Here is a 16061-nt window from a genome sequence, read left to right as displayed (position 1 = left end):
ACACCAGCAAAAAAGCACGATCGACTTGGAATTGAATTATAATTCAGATTTCCCAGGTAATTGTCTCACTGCTTGCCCAGTACTGGTTGGCAATTTGCATGCACAATTACCTACTTTGCACATGCAATGATGGCAGTTGTTGACAAAAGTTCAGAGCACCGTGTACACTTAAACTTGGAAAATCTGCCAACGATTCACAGAGGTGGCCTATCAGCAGAGCTGAGAGTATCAGTGAAGAAAAGTTCCTTTTTCTGTGGGAAGATGGCCCATTTAAAATGTTTGCTCTTGTAGCAACATCCACTGGCATTTCCCAGAGCTGCACTTAATGAGAGTCCATGAAGGTGGTAATTATATCCAAAGAGTCTGATATGGATAAGCTCAGTTGATGACCTGATTACTTGGTTTGAAAACATATTTTCCCTTATTGTGTGATATACTTGACCGCTCTAGCTGGGATCTAACAAAAGATTTTATCTCAAAGGTATTAACCGTTCAGGTGACTAGGACAAAAGCATCGTTATGAGCTGATGGCAATTTAAGCTAGTAGCTGACACTAAATCTCAATTTCTCACTGGGTAGGGACTTGTCGATGTCTGTTGAAGGCGTCAGTTCTATCAATAACATGATGGAGGCTGTAGAAACTGTGCTGATAAACTTCAGGAAACACTTCTCAGGTTGAAACTTTAAGGACATAAACCTCCCTCTGAACTTTCCTGGAGACTGTTCCCCGTGCAGGCTCCAGATGCCATTGTTCTGCGATTCAGAGCTGGCATTCAGCACCATGTGGTGTTCTGCTGGGCTCATCACAGGCAGGTTATCAGGGGCCTTAGTGTCTTGTTTGTGAGTGATTTCAGTTGTTTTTCCTAAATGAACTGTGCATAACAGACAACAAAGAGACTAAAAGCAGCCAGCGACATTTGCATGAAAGGAAGCTTTGCCCTGGCGGGCTGACCCTGCTTGGGGCACTCAGGGTCTGTCTACACTGCAGTTTGCCATCTGTGGCTGGCCCATGCCCGCTGCCTCAGGCTGGTGGGGCTTGGGCTAAGGAGTTGTTTAATTGCAGTGTAGAAGTTCTGGGACCCTCCAACCCAAGCCCAAATGTCTACAGCACCCTTAAACAGCTCCTTAGCCCAAGTCAGCTGGCACAAGCCAGCTGCAGGTTTTAATTGCAGTGTAGACACATACTTAGAGCTCATTAGTCTAATCCTGGCACTGACATTATCTCTGAGCCATTGAGATCTGAATTTGCAGAATTGAATGTGCAACTGCATCTCTAATTTGCATGTGCAATTCAGGGGTGGTTATTAGAGTGGGATGTTCAGTGGATGATGGGATTGTACATTTAAAACAATGGAAGAGCATCCAACGAACAGGCTGGGCACTGATTGTCTGAGATGCTTAGAAATCTGAACAAATAAATAATGGCCACAGTTGTGCCCCAGACTCTGGGCTATACACACACACACGTACATAGAGATGGCTAGCTGGCAATTTTGTGTGGTACAGTCACAAAAGTGGGTGCTAAAGCTGGGCACCAAAATCTGCATTTTGGCACCTAAATCGGTGGCCTGGTTTTCAGCAGTGTCTGATTGTCCCAGGTCAATGGGAGTTGCCAATGCTCAGCATCTGTGAGGATCAGGTCACATACCTATGTATACAGACATGAGTGCAGGTGTTGTACAGACAAAACTACACAGAATCGTTTTAGGGGTCAAGACAAAGATGCCACATTTATTATGATCTATAACTACTAGTAAATACCTTAATACTTATACACATACACTCACAGCCCCCCCCCCCCCAAATGTTCTGCAGCTGCTGGATAGTGACCAGTCCTGATTGTAGCTTGAGTTCGTGGCTTGAGTTCGCAGCTGGGGATTGTAGCTCGTGGCAGCTAACTGGCCAGGAAAGCTGAGCTCGAGGAGGAGCCGGGTCTCTGTCGGGGGCGCACCGATGCCCCTCGATGTTGATAGCAGAACGTTACTCAAAGTCTCTCATCTCACCCTTCTTTTTTATAGGCTTTTAGTTTGGTTTCAAGGTCTATAGGTCTTGCTGTGTCACTCCGCCTCCGGGTTTGGTGATTGATCACCCGTCAATTGCAGGTGTGACTTTCAGCCTTGAACCTGGCTTTGATCTTCCCTCTGTTGTTCTGTTGTCCTTTTCTTTTTAGGGTGGATGCTTCTTACTCTGTTTAGGGCTGTTGTCTAGGTCTTCAGCCGTTGGTATTTGAGCTTTATCTCATCAGGACAGGCAGGAGCTGGAGGTTATTTCTATCACCCATACATACCTCGTTTACACATCTCAACTAAACTAATAAAATTACAGCATGGCTTGCAAAAATGAAGACTGCAGCACAAGCCTTCCACAAAATGGAGTAAGCATTTTAAAATGGGTTTTGAATTACAATAGTGCACAGAAGTCACAATGTAGGCAAAATGGCAAGTGTTGAACAGAAGTTACATTGTAAGTAATATGGCAAGTGCAAGGAAATGGTGAACAGAAGTTACAATGGTACAGTGAATAACTAAAAACAATTTCATTCTCATCAGTTCTACACAGGTGCCTTGCTCTCCGCAGTCACAGCTGAAAGCTCTGGTCTCCAGTGAGATCTCAGCTGAGGTAGGTGAGTCCCATGCTGCAAAGATCACACCGTTTCAATTTGGAATGGCTGTTTGGTCCATCCCTGTCTGTCGCCTTTTATGTGCTAGTCACATGAGCATGAGTTTGCAGGATTGGCCTTGTGGGCACCTGAAACCCGTCGTGTTGGCAAATGACCAGTGTGCGCTTGGAGACATGTGCATTAGTCCTTGGAATGCTGAGTAACAGCACTGGCTGATTAACCTGGGCTGTATTTGATACCTGTTGCTTAATAGCTTTTCCAGATTTACCAACAGTTATTTATATTGGAATCCGTCAAAACCACAAACATCCTTTTTACACTCAAGCCATTATCCCACCTTTTACTATTTAGGCTGCTTTCCTCTTCGCCTCTGCAGATTTTTGCTATATAAGACCTGCCTTTTCTATATTTTCAGACGCAGAACACAGCGAGAACAAGGCTGCTATGGACAGCTACCAAATCTCTGCCTGATCAAGAACTAAGCAAAGCAAGAATAACACCACCTTTAAAGCTTGGGAGAAAGTCAGGTAAAGAAAGGAATGAGGCTGGTACAAGGTGCTTTTAGTCATTGTGCTCATGGTCCCTACAATTCTACTGGGAAGAACTTTTGCTCTTTATTTTTAAATTTCTTTTGTAATCCTGGTGTAAGTACGGTGTTGGCAGATAATTATGGCAGATAATTATGGTTAATGCAATCTTCCCATTGACTTTAGTGGGATTTGGATCAGGCCCAATGGGAGCAGAATTCGGCCCCTTACTCCCTTACTCTCTCTTTTCCAGTTCATGTGCATGATCTATTTCTCCACTTTCCTGTCCTGAATTTCCCTGGGACTCTATGTTCTCTTCATGGTGCAGCGTCGTTTCTTCCCCTTTTCTGGCGTGGCATATTGCTAACCAGAAATGTTCTCACCAGGACGGAGACACCAAGATGCTAAAAGGCTGGGGCATTGCCATCTTCTGTGGTCTGCTGGCACCAGCCCTGAGCCAGCCTGTGCCAGACGCTGTCCTCAGGGTTGGTAAAGGTGTGATAGGCAATGGTAAGTCAATGGAATGTCGCCTTTGGGGTACAGATGGAAACAGGAATAAATAGCTGTCATCAGAGGTGCTGAAACTATTGTGCAGACAAAACGCAGTGAGGCCTGTTAGAGCAGGGGAAATGCCTGGCAAGAGAGAAACCACCAGGCTTGTACGGCAGGGAATACTGGGAAAACTGGACCCGAGTGAAGTAGGCAGATATGTCAAAAAGCCTGGTTACACGTGCTCTTGTGGGGAGGACAGTGCCCAGCTAACCCACCCCAGCCATGGATGGGTATGCTGACATCAGTGAAGTCAAGGGCTGCTCATGAGAGAGTCAAGTGGTGGCCCAGCTGCCTCAGTCACTTGCCTCTCCCTGAGGGTTATCCAGTGACAGCAACAGCTACCTGCTAAGTCTGGTCCTGTACTGGCTGTGAGGCTGGTCCCCGCCACGTGTAGGCACACACAGATGCTACAGTTACTGACCTGCACAGTGAGGCCATGCAGTTAGGACGCGTACTGGCTGCATGCTTATTGTGATTGTGCAAGAAATTTTATTCTGCTTATCCAGGCAGTAGGCAAATTCACCCACTCCGTCTTTTACAGAGAGGTCTTTCTGCTGCTGCCCATCCTCGTAGTGTCAAATAGGTCCAGAATTCCCTTTGCTGACATGATGATGGGGAATTCTAATGTGTTGTCAAAGCAACGGTTGTAACCATGCTTACGGAGAATATTCAGAAGTCAGAACTAAAATTCATTAGTTGGCTTCATCCAGGGTTTGAGCTCAGGTGGATAAAGGTGGCCTGACATCTCCCTTGTTAAAATAAAGTAGGCAGATGGTACAAAAGAAGCCAGATTTCCATTTGTTGAATACTTACCCTGTGCATTGTTTCCAGCTGTCACAGGCTCGCTGATACAAGGCAATGCCCTCCAAGGTGCAATCAGGGACATGCCACTCGACAGTGGAGGTCCAGATGCAGATGGAGGCCTGCTAGGAGGTCTCCTTGGTGGTGGCGGCGGTGGTGGCCTGCTTGGGGGCTTACTTGGTGGAGGTGGCGGTGGAGAAGGGCTACTTAGTGGGATTACTGGTGGCTTGCTTGGTGGAGGGGGTGGTGGTGATGGTGGCCTGCTTGGTGGAGGTGGTGGCCTGCTTGGTGGAGGTGGTGGTGATGGCGGAGGTCTCCTTGGCGGTGGTGGCAATGCTTATGGCGGAGGCCTACCTGGGGATGGTGGTTATGTTCCTGGAGGGAGTCTCCCCAATGGTGGAGCTGGAGGATTGCTAGGAGGTCTGCTGGGTGATGGAGGTCTACTTGGTATCCTCGGGGAAGGAGGTTTGCTCAGCACCGTCCAGGGGCTCACAGGGTAAGAACATACTGCAAAGCTCTCTGCACAGATGTGGCAATGAGCCCACTGCATGGTCACAGGGCAATAATGTCATACGGCTCAGGAGCAGTAGGTAAACTCTAGCAGGTTCAGAGTTGAAACCTCTCGGGCTTAGAAATCAGGCTGGAAATCCCACAAGATTTCCACTGCTTCCTGCTTCTGGAAGGGTAAAAGATACAGCAGTAACATCACATATCCAGTATAGTATACTGAAGAGCATTTCAGTACTTCTGTGACCCCTACCAGCTGAAAGCAGGAAGCAAATAGAGATGCACAAATGCAAGAGCTACATTGAACTACTGGGTATATTTTTTCTCTCCAATTATTGGGGAGGGCTAGCTCATTGGTTTGAGCATTGGCCTGCTAAACCCAGGGTTGTGAGTTCAATCCTTGAGGGGGCCACCTAGGGATCTGGGGCAAAAGCAGTACTTGGTCCTGCTAGTGAAGGCAGGGGGCCGGACACCATGACCCTTCGGAGTCTCTTCCAGTTCTAGGAGATAGGTACAACTCCATTTATTTATTTATCACCTTGTTTGCAAGTTCCCATGACCACTTGAGAGACGTGTACGTTGGGAACTAGGTTTTGAGAGAATTTGGTTCCTTAGGGTTCTGTCTCCACTGGCACTTACATTACTTTAGTGGAGGCATTTTAAAATTATTTTGATTACATGATTTTGCGATGCACAGAGGGCATCATGTAAAACCTTATTTAACCATTTGAGATCCTTGTTTTAGAGAGAGTGCTAATGTAACCCTAGAGCAACGTATCTTTAAAGCGTTTTGAAACAGTTATGCATTAGTTTAAAAGATCTTTGAAGGATATCAGAAGATACCATTTGTATGCTACATATCTAAGTAGTTTCTTGAGACCTGGCCCTCCCAGTCAGTCACTTGCTCACGATAACTCTTTGCATCCTGCAGGTTGAGAATTGTGGAACTAACACTCCCCAAAGTATCTGTGAGACTCCTACCAGGGATTGGAGTCCGCCTGGACTTGTATACTAAAGTAGCAATCAATGGTAAGAGGTGAGTAGGGTACTCTTTGAGAAGTGTCTCATTCACTTCGGACAGCTAGTAACATCATCACCTGCACTGGGCATTCTCTAGCTCCTGCCCTGGGGGTGGGGGAATCATTCCGGATGGAAGCTTCAGCTTTGAGGGCAGTCAAACACAAGTCACTAAGTGACACAAGAGGCTCAGACTCTAACTCCTGTGAAATGAAGTAGAAGCAGAGGGATGTGGGATGGGTGTTGATGCAGCAGGCAGGCCTAGGAAGACCCCTCAGACTCAGCCAGCGTTTGGCCTCAGGGCCACTGGGAGCAGCACACTCTGCCATGGCAGCTCCATCACAATGTTAAGGACTGTGGGAATGTGCTCCCCTCTACCTGGCCAGCTATACTGGTGAGGAAGTGGGGCCAGGGTGCTACCCTCACTCCCCATTTTAGGTAGCAAGCCCCTTTCTTTCCCATCATATCCAAGCATTAACAGGTTTCAGTGCCTGTGCTCTGCAGTGGAACTGCGTCCATCCCTGTGCAAGGGTGAAAGGATGGAGGGTTCTGCGTAACAGGAGGCAGCCGCTGGTTGGGGAAAGAGTCCATCAGTCTCCACTTGGAGGAGATCCTTTGTCTTGACCTTGCTCTTGTCGTCTTGTGCAGCCTCCTAGGTTTGCTTGACATTGCAGTGGAAGTGAACATCACGTCGAAAGTCAGATTGACTATGGATGGCACTGGCTACCCCAGGCTGGTGATTGAGAGCTGCGATACTCTTCTCAATGGTATTAAAATCAGACTCCTTAGAGGGTAGGTGCAAAAGGGATTTTAAACTGACCATAGTGCTGGTGGTATTATGAACATGCACTGATGACCTTCAGGGCCATATCAGCTGCATGTATTACAATGTGTTTATGTTTTTGTGCCTAATTTGCATGTGTGATAGTGGCCATTGTGGTAAGTTAAGGATCTAGCTGGTCACATACATATGCAATTAACAAAACCAATATTATTTGGGGGTTACTCAATATGCATTTACAGTACAGTGGTTGCTACGGAAAAGTTGGCACTTACTAGAGTTACGGCAGAGTGGTGTGTGAGATGCTTCAGTTATTCCATAAGGAAATACATCAATATTACCGATTCTGCTCTTGAATTCCTTTACCACTGTGTGTGTTCTGAGATAGACAACATTTCACATACACTGCACAGTCTCCTCCTGGGACAAGGTAGTTTCTTTTAAAGACATGAATATTTTAAAAGGTTCAACCATAGAACATACAGCTCAGTGGCAAACCTCTCATTTGCTTCCATGGGATGAGAATTTGGTTCATCACAGCATTCAAAATCAAAACTTCCACAAAGCACTTAACTGCTTTATACTGTTGTCTTATTGGCAGGGCAGTTACTTCCAGAGGTCCACACCAGTACCCATCAGGTACTATTAATCCACAGTTCTGTTGTTCAACAAGATACTTTTATTCCTCAGCAACATTTTTCATCCTCTTGTTTTATTTTTCTCAGCCTGCTCCCAATTGTGGATAATTTATTGGCACGGGTCCTTAACAGACTGCTTCCCGAATTGGTGAGTCCAGAAAGAGAGTATGTTAGCACATCGCATAACTACAGCCATGCTACAAAATGCCTTTCGAATGTTTTAAACAAGCAAATATTTTAATCTTTCTCAAAAAATTAGCCTCTGTTAGACGATCTTCAAGAAATGTAAAGAGTAGCCCTTTCCCAAACAGCTTGATTTGTTCCTTGATTCGCCTTCTGACTCCCTAATATTCACAAAGAAGGGAGAAGAGAATAAATCCCCAGTAGAGAGGGGTTCAGGCTATAGTATTCAGATTTCATACATCCTAAAGGTGAGATCCAGGGTTTTGGTTCAGCCCATTATAAAGGCAGAAGCCATTAGCAACGTTTCAATTCTGATCTAAGCTTGTATTCAAAAACCACTGTTCCTTCAAAGTTCAGGGTCTTTGGGGCCAGAGTTTTGGTTTGAGTCCAGCACTAATGATGTATCAGAGAATGTACCAGCTCTGTTGAAAACATCCCTTCTTTGGAAAACTCTGAGCTCAGAGTGAGCCTGATACATAGTGGGGCAAATTTATTGAGGGAGCAATGAGTGAGCCTGTGAAAATGCGCACCACAGCCTCAGTCCTGCCCCATTCAAGTCAGTGACAATTTTTCCATTGACTTCAGTGGAGCAGGATCAAGCCCACCATGCCCGGTGCCTACAGAGTCCCTGTCCCCTTCCTCTGAGAACTCCAGGGCTTGGGATTCGAGGTTCCAGCTTTGGCCCATCTGTAATTAACATGAATGGTGGCTTTCCTCGTACGGGGAAGGGAGTGTAGCAAGCTCCAGGGGCCAGATCCTCAGCTGATGCAAATCAGGCAAGCTGATTCATGCTGATTTACACCAGGTAAGGGTCTGGCCGCAGCACTACACTAAAGGGTTTTGATTTGTCCATGACACATTGCTACATTGTTAGTTGCGTTCACCAGTCTGACTTTGAGCAAGAGCCTGGTTCCTGGGAATGTCTCATCAAAGCGTTGACTCTTACAGCTGTGCCCAGTGGTCGATGTTGTCCTTGGCCTTGTCAATGATGAACTAGGCCTCGTGAACTGTAAGTCTCTGCTTCTCTTTCCCCAAGTGCCAAGTCCATTCCTCATGTTCCCTCAGGACTATTCATGCAATACATAGACCCGAGGAGACAATGAATCCTCAGGGCAAAAGGTGCTTATTGAATCCATACCCTGCTCTGCCCCTCGACATGAGATCTTCAAGGAGCTCCCTTGCTCTGACCCTGCACCCTACATATAGGGGCCAGGTGCAGAGCAGAATGCCACCTCACATGGGGTAGTGCCTCCTATGCATACAACCCCTTCTGCCCCCCCAAATCCCTCCCTTTCCTGAGCCTTTCTCCACTAGCCAGAGAACCTCTGCACTCACCAAAGTGGGGGCACGATTTACCCTAAGATAATATCTGGAATTGGATCTGGATATCCCCTGTCCAGAAGGTCCCGGTTTTTGTTCAATTTTGAGATGTGGGTTTCTCTGGGTCTTGGCTCCAGACTTCCCCAGTGCTGGGAGTATGTTCAAGGCTGTTCTGGCTGGAGTCCTCCTCCTCCTCCTCCCGCAATGGAAAACACTGGTTGCCAGGAGCTCAGCTCCATCCACACAGTACAGCCTGGTGCCAAGGGCTATTCTGGGACTCTCAGCAGGCTGTTTGAGTTGGCTGCTCAGAACACCTGAGCTCCGGGATGTTTGTGGGAGACAGTGGAGCTAGGATGTAGAGTTGCATCCAAACCCAGATGATGCTCACTAGCTTTCTTTCTATTTCAATGCAGCTCTGGTGCCCCTGGGTGTACTGGGAAGCATTCAGTACACTGTTTCCAGCCTTCCGCTAGTAACTGGCCAGTTTCTGGAAGTTGATTTAAATGTAAGTCTTGTTCTTGTCATGTGTACCTAAGGGCTGATGTTTCTCGTCGTTGCAATGACTAATCCTCCTGCAGTTTATGGGGGAGGGTCCTAGGGGACCCCACCGGCCCTTGAGCAGTGAATTAACTGGAAGCTGCTGTTCATACTCTCTGTGCTCTGATCGTCTTCCTATTGAAGCCATTGGAGAAAATTCCCATTGACTTTAATGGCTCAGGATCAGACCCTATATCACACCAGCTGTTAACATTCTCCTGTTTTAAATTAATAAAATTCTGGAGAGAGGTCAGAACAGCTGCCTAATAGATTCTGATCCATAGTTAGTTAAATGTAAAATTATTTCATGTCAATTCCTAACCAAATGAACCCAAAGTGAGCATCAAACAAAAATATCACATGCAACATTTCTGAACATTTATAACTCTTTCTTCTGGGCTTGCAGACTGTAGTTGGGCAGGTAACAGGAGGCCTCATTGACTACCCCCTGGGCAAACCGGAAGCTGTCCCCATGCCACCAATGCCACAGATGGCAGACACCGCCTCCTCCCAGCTTGGACTCTCGGTAAACTTCCTTGGCTCTGTAATCTCTCTCCTGCAGAAGCAAGGGGCGCTTGATATAGACATCACTGATGGAATGGTGAGTAGCACTCCAGCTATGTGGGGAGTGCACTGACCCTTTTTAGCTTTTGAATTAAGACGAGATGATCGGCTAATGTGGGCTGGTAGTGGGTATATAAAATTGCACACAAGTTGTATGGTTTTAGCAGCAAATTATCAATCGCCAGGAATGCTACTTATTCAGGCAGAGAAATGAAAAATGCAGGATTGTCTGGTTAACACGCCAAGTGTGTTGTTAATACTGCAAAGAAAGGGCTAGACACTGGTCACATGATGGATACGGTTCACTAAATTGTTTCTTTTTTATTTGTCAGTTTCCTGAGCTTCCTCCACTAACAACATCAACCCTTGGAGCCCTGGTTCCCGCGGTTAGTGAGTTCTAGTGTTATATTTTACAACAAATACTCTGGTGATGAGGGACATAAATGTACTGGGGAGGGGAGAATAGAGCGATCCACATCCTTTTCCTTGTGGAGGTGGGGGAGAGGATAGAGAGATCCACTTCCTTTTCCTTGTTTGTTAAGAGCCTGATCCAAAGTCCACTGGAGCTAATGGCAGGAATCCCATTGACTTCAGTGGACTACAAATCAGACTCTAAAGTGCAAAACGCAGTGGACTGGAGCTGGACTCATGAGGTGGCCTCTCTACACTGTTCTGGTGGCGCAATGGAGCTGCCCCATCTGTCTTAACACGATAGTTACAGGCCCGGATCCGCAGGTAATGCTCTAAATTCAGCCATGGATTTCAATGGTTGATGCATTCACTATGCCTGGTTCATCTCAGCATTACTCCAGGTTTAATCCATTTAAATCAATGGAGTTGCACCTGGAGTAAAGCAATAAAGAATCTGGCCACCTTATTCACAGGTGTTACAATCCTGCTTCCTGTAACTTCACACCTATGTACTTGAATTTCCACAGGTTTACCAGAAGTTCCCTGAGCCCCAGCCACTGGTGCTGAAAGTTGCAGTGCCTGAAACTCCCAGGGTGACCTTGAAAAAAGATCAAGGCTGGATACAACTCACTGCTACCACAGAAGTGTTGGTTTCCCAGCCCAATGATGCCCACCAGTCCCTGTGTGTTCTAAATATTGTACGTATTGAAAACTAGCCAGAGCACAAATACTGAAACTTCCTCTGCAGTCACACAAGTTCTGTCAATGGACTGTTGTTTGGTCAAATCTGGTGCTCTCATTCCTCTGCAATGGGATGCACCAATTGAGGGCACGCACATCTCTGTTCCACACTTGAGATGCACGGCTGCGTTCAACCATCCTGCGTGAAGGCAGGAAAAAGCCAGCATCCAAGACTGACTGACCAACTGATTTTTGTTTCCTAATTGCAGGATGCTGCTTTGTTGGCCCACTTTTCTGTTGAAAATAACAAACTGAAGATCAGTGTCAGCCTTGACAAGTATGACGTCTTTTCATCATGTTTTAGCCTTAGTTCAGTGGTCAGGGTGGGAGGGGGAGGAAAGAGGATCCTGTGTGTTAATTCACATAGAGCCTTCTTAGACATGGGCACATTTGGAAGTTGCTGGTAAAAATAAAGTCACTTGATTCTTCCTTTCTCTGCAGGACTCATCTCTCCTTGGCTTCCTCCTCTATTGGCAAATTTGATGTAAGAACATAGGTTGCTTCAGCGCTGTGTGCAATCCACTGAAGGAAGCCAAGTGCTAATCAATATTGGCTCTAACAATACAAGGGTTAATTAGAATGTAAAATTGTGTCACTTTTATACAATATATTCTATTGCCTCTAGACGGACATATTTCATGAGATAATCCATGGGCAATCTTCATGCAAATACTGTAAATTACCGTTTGTAAGACATGGGTATGATAAATGTGTTATTAACATTGGGATATATTGGGACAGTGGTGAGTGGGGCAGTAATTACCTTTATTTAATTGACTCTCTGCTATTCCTGAAGACTTTTGGTTACTAAAAGTGCTTACGTTAATGCTTACATTAATTCCACAATGAAAAGTGTTCTGTATTAACAGTGTTTGCTTTGTAGGGTTAAGTTCTCCACCTAGTTTTCCATCTCTTTCCCTCTTTAAAGAAGAGGGGTGTTTTGGTCTCCATAAGTTGTGCTAAAAACATCTCACTAGCTTCCCCAGCGATGGGGAAGACACATCACACTGTAATAGAGAGAACAGAAGGAAAATTCAGAAGCAATCACAGGATTTTCATTTCTTAACTTAACTGAAGACAAAGTTTATTTGACTTCTGGAGAAGGTTAATTGCAGAGAATCACTTAGCGCTAAATGCCAATTGATCTAAGGAATGGCATTAATTTTGGACCAAAAAATGACTGCATAATCCATGAAAAGGTGCTGCACCCTGATTCTGCAGCACAAATAAGGGGCTGAGATACAGTATATTGACTCTGGAGTAGACATTGGGCCAGACTCTGTTGTAGTTAAATCCAGAAGAGAAGCATTGACCCCATGTAACTGAAAGCCATCATTTAGTGAATAAGCATCTCCATTAAATCACTTCTGTCCCTGATGCAGGTCTCGCTTTGGGAGTCGCTGGTTGGCAAGATTTTTGATGTTGCCTTCCTGCCAGCAGTGAACAGTAAGGACGGCTTTATTTTTCATTCAGGTGCTCATTTGCACCAGATTCAGCCTGTACCCAATATAATGCTTTATATGTTTTCAATTTGCATTAGCTGCACACAGTAGAACCTACTGGAGCTAATTTGTACTAAAGATGGTGAGACCCATGGCAGATGATTGAATTTTGTCAGTGAAGGAATAAACACAATAATAAAACAAACCAGACATACTGCATTGCAGAATTGACTTTGTGCATCTATTTGGATGACTGCTATTTCATAGTGTGCTAGAAAAAGTAGCATAGTATATTTGGCAAAAGCAACGAAGTCTTGGACGGGACCCACAACAGAACTCTACTTTACTTGCAGTGATCTGAATGATTGGAGAATTTTAAAAAAACATAGTGAGGCTAATTGCAACTGAGTGAGCTGAGAACAGAGAGTGAAATTAAACATTGACTCCAATTTCCATCAGCCTGGAAAGCTAAGTCTGATTTCTGTTCTTATCCGCAGGTGTGTTAGGAGGAGGCATTCCTCTCCCTAGACTGATGAACATCGACTTCAGTAACGCTGATATTGATGTCATTGAAGTAAGTGTTTTGACGAGGCAGTGTTTTCCTGTAACAGCTCATTCGTCCTGCTTTCCCCTAGATTGTCAGATTACTTTGCTACAAGAAAGACTGTATTTGTTATTTGAAAAGAAAATGTTTCAATATGGCCCAACTTTGGAGCAGTGACAATGCAATTTTTCAACGGTAACCTCTCGTCTTACTGGCTGGATTCTCTGCTCAATGTGAGTAGCACTCCTGGTTCTTGCAGGGACCCACATAACTGCCCTTAATGGCATTCATGTTGTCAGGTCTTGCTGCAATGCTCTGAAAATTCACTACAGTGGATTTCACTGACAGGAATATCAGGCAAAGGAATAGATCCGTGTATGACAAAAACCAACAACAAATGTTATTTGTTTGTACAAGGAATTGAGCTAAACACTTTTGATTACTTGTTTTGTTAGGATCTTCTTGTGTTATCAGCATGAGTCAGTGAAGCCAGATTGGAAGAGTCCCTTGCATTATACCTCTCCCACCTGAAAAACAGACAGGCTCCGGCTTGACTGCAGAGGCCTGAACAATGTTTCTCTTCATACCTGGAATATTGAAACAAGACCTTGGGCCTTTCCAAAAACCCAGTACCACCAGTTGCTACTTTGATTAAAGCCTAGACTTAGTGGAATCAACATGTACTTGGTTTGCTTCAGATGATAATTAACTTTTATATTAATATAATTAATATTCTTTACTGTGGCTTGATAGTTTTAGGGAAGGTTGGAAAATGCTTGTATATTTTGTAATTGTTGTGTGACCGTTTTAATTAAAGATTCAGATTTCTCTGCATTCAGAGCAGTGCTTTTTGCGTCCCTGGAGCTGTTAAAGTGTTCTTCTCTTTTATAACCTCTGTACCGCAAAGGATTTGATTACATATACTCTGAGAGCAATTAGCAAAGTGATCAAAATGCTACATAACAGCACTTTAGAATAATATGTTCTGAGAAATCCAGTGCTTTGCCAAACACTGGGCATGTCTATCAAAAAACCAGAACAAGGCAAAATGGTGGAATTATCTGCCAAGTGCTGCAGTCCATTGCACCTTCTCTTTTCAAGGGCCTTGTTCAAAGTTTCGGGCTCCAAGGCATTTTAACTCATCCAAAATCTACAGCAGGAGGAATTACTCCTGCAAAAGGCCTGTATTAGTGTGATCATCTTTGGTAACTTACTTTGGAACAAGAGAGAACACACAATCAATGCCCCCTCCTAGTCAAACACGGAACAACAGAAACTCATCAAAATCATTATTGTTCACTTCATGTAAAATCCACTCTTCAAAACTTTGTGAGGTACCCAGAGTTCTGCCAGGTTTCAGGCACGTGGCTGGCACAGAGAGGAAAGGTTGCAGCTGACTTGTTTCTGGAAGGATGTGTCAAGTCAGTGATTTGATGCTTGTTACTGTGTGCATTATTTATGCAATAAATCTTCCTTCAGATAGGCTGCCTAATTCCAGCTACTAATCTTTTGCTAATTCCCCTAATATTTTAAAATCACTAATTTGGCACTAATAGTGAAGGTGGTGGTTCTGGGAAGTTGTGTTTTTTGTGTTCCCGGGGCAGAAAAGAGGCCAGAAAGCAGGGAAAGCCAGAAGGGAAGAGGTCAAAGAAAACCTTGGCAGATTTCAAATGACTTTAAAATCATCTTGCGATGGCTGCAGATGTGCCCAAGAATCTCCACAGAGATGGACCCATTGGCCCTGTCTGCCAGTAAATTGGAGAGGGATCCCTGAATGGAGTTCCTGACCTCGGTGATGCCCCCTCCCCGCCCCCCGCAGGTTCTTGCATCTTTCTCCTCATCCACATGTCGATGAAGCTGCACTGGAGCCAGGCTGGATCTCAATGGCGCCCTGCTCCGTTTCCTGCCAGCTCATCCTCCTGCCTCCCCGTCATCCCACCTGGCCTGCTGACTCAGAGACGAGCACCTGGGAGCCCTGGTTCCTAAGCTCCTGTGCTTCCGTGGCAGGGTGCTGTAGGGCAGCATGCCCAGGGTTTTCTGACTCTCTGATGGTATGAGGTGCAGCTGGGAGTGCTGGCTCTGAGACTCTCAGCTTCCAAGATGTGTTGAGACACGGCAGCCTGCTGGGAAAACTGCCCCTGAGACAGGAAGCCCAGAACTGCCAAGGGCTCCATTCCCTTTCACTCCACATTGGAACAAAACCCAAATTTTGAAATATCAAAATCGTCCAGCAAGTGGAATTCCCTTTCCCTGCATGGCTCTAGTTTGACCGGGTCCCGCTAACCCAGCTTATACCTGCGCTAGGTAGGATATAACGGGGCCAGGCTAGAACTGTGTCTGTCTGAAAACATTTCCAAGGAAGGTTACAAGCCCTGGCCCATGGGGCGCAGCAGGAGCTGTTTCTCTGGGAGGAGCAGACAATGGCCCTGAATGGCAGAGTGCAGGGTGTCTGGTAGCTACACTCTAGGCAATGTGCCAGTCCAGAGCAGCCAACCTCTTTGCATGACTGCGTCTGCACAGGACCACCAAAGAGGGGGATGTGTTCAGTCCATTATCTTTATGTGACAAAAGCAGGTAGCATCCAATATTGCTAGAGGCAAAATAGAGAGTCCCCTGCAGGATTCAGCCATTTTACTTGCTAAATGCTAGTACCAAAAACCAGCTGCTGGTGTGTGTCTGTGGCTGGAGTCTAGAGCACTTCCTCCTAAGCCTCAGCCAAAGGAAGCCAAAGCTAAATGTGCAGCTGTTAATGGCTGTAAACCCTAAGAGGAAAGTGTTACATTTGCTTATACAGTGTAAATCCCAATAAAGCCTGGGTGGCTCAGCGGGGCTGAGAATGGGATAAGAAGCCTCTGACTTTGACAAAGTCAAAGGAT

The 16061-nt window shown here is 45.5% G+C and overlaps 1 protein-coding gene across 1 annotated transcript; it reads left to right on the top strand.

The window, feature by feature from the left end:
• The first annotated feature begins 3548 nt into the window (after positions 1–3548).
• Positions 3549–13914, top strand: BPIFB4 (BPI fold containing family B member 4). The gene is made up of 16 exons (XM_030533529.1): positions 3549–3657; positions 4531–4863; positions 4918–4996; positions 5939–6043; positions 6673–6816; positions 7531–7591; positions 8575–8635; positions 9360–9451; positions 9890–10084; positions 10380–10433; positions 10986–11156; positions 11409–11476; positions 11641–11683; positions 12582–12645; positions 13139–13215; positions 13641–13914. Exons 1-16 carry the CDS (start codon positions 3549–3551, stop codon positions 13662–13664), a joined length of 1680 nt encoding a protein of 559 aa, XP_030389389.1. The 3' UTR covers positions 13665–13914.
• The last annotated feature ends 2147 nt before the right edge of the window (positions 13915–16061 follow it).

Source organism: Gopherus evgoodei, chromosome 14 (assembly GCF_007399415.2).
Source record: "Gopherus evgoodei ecotype Sinaloan lineage chromosome 14, rGopEvg1_v1.p, whole genome shotgun sequence".
In the NCBI taxonomy this organism is placed as follows: domain Eukaryota; kingdom Metazoa; phylum Chordata; order Testudines; family Testudinidae; genus Gopherus; species Gopherus evgoodei.
Note: the sequence above shows the minus strand (reverse complement) of the source record. Positions and strands in the feature narration are given on the sequence as shown.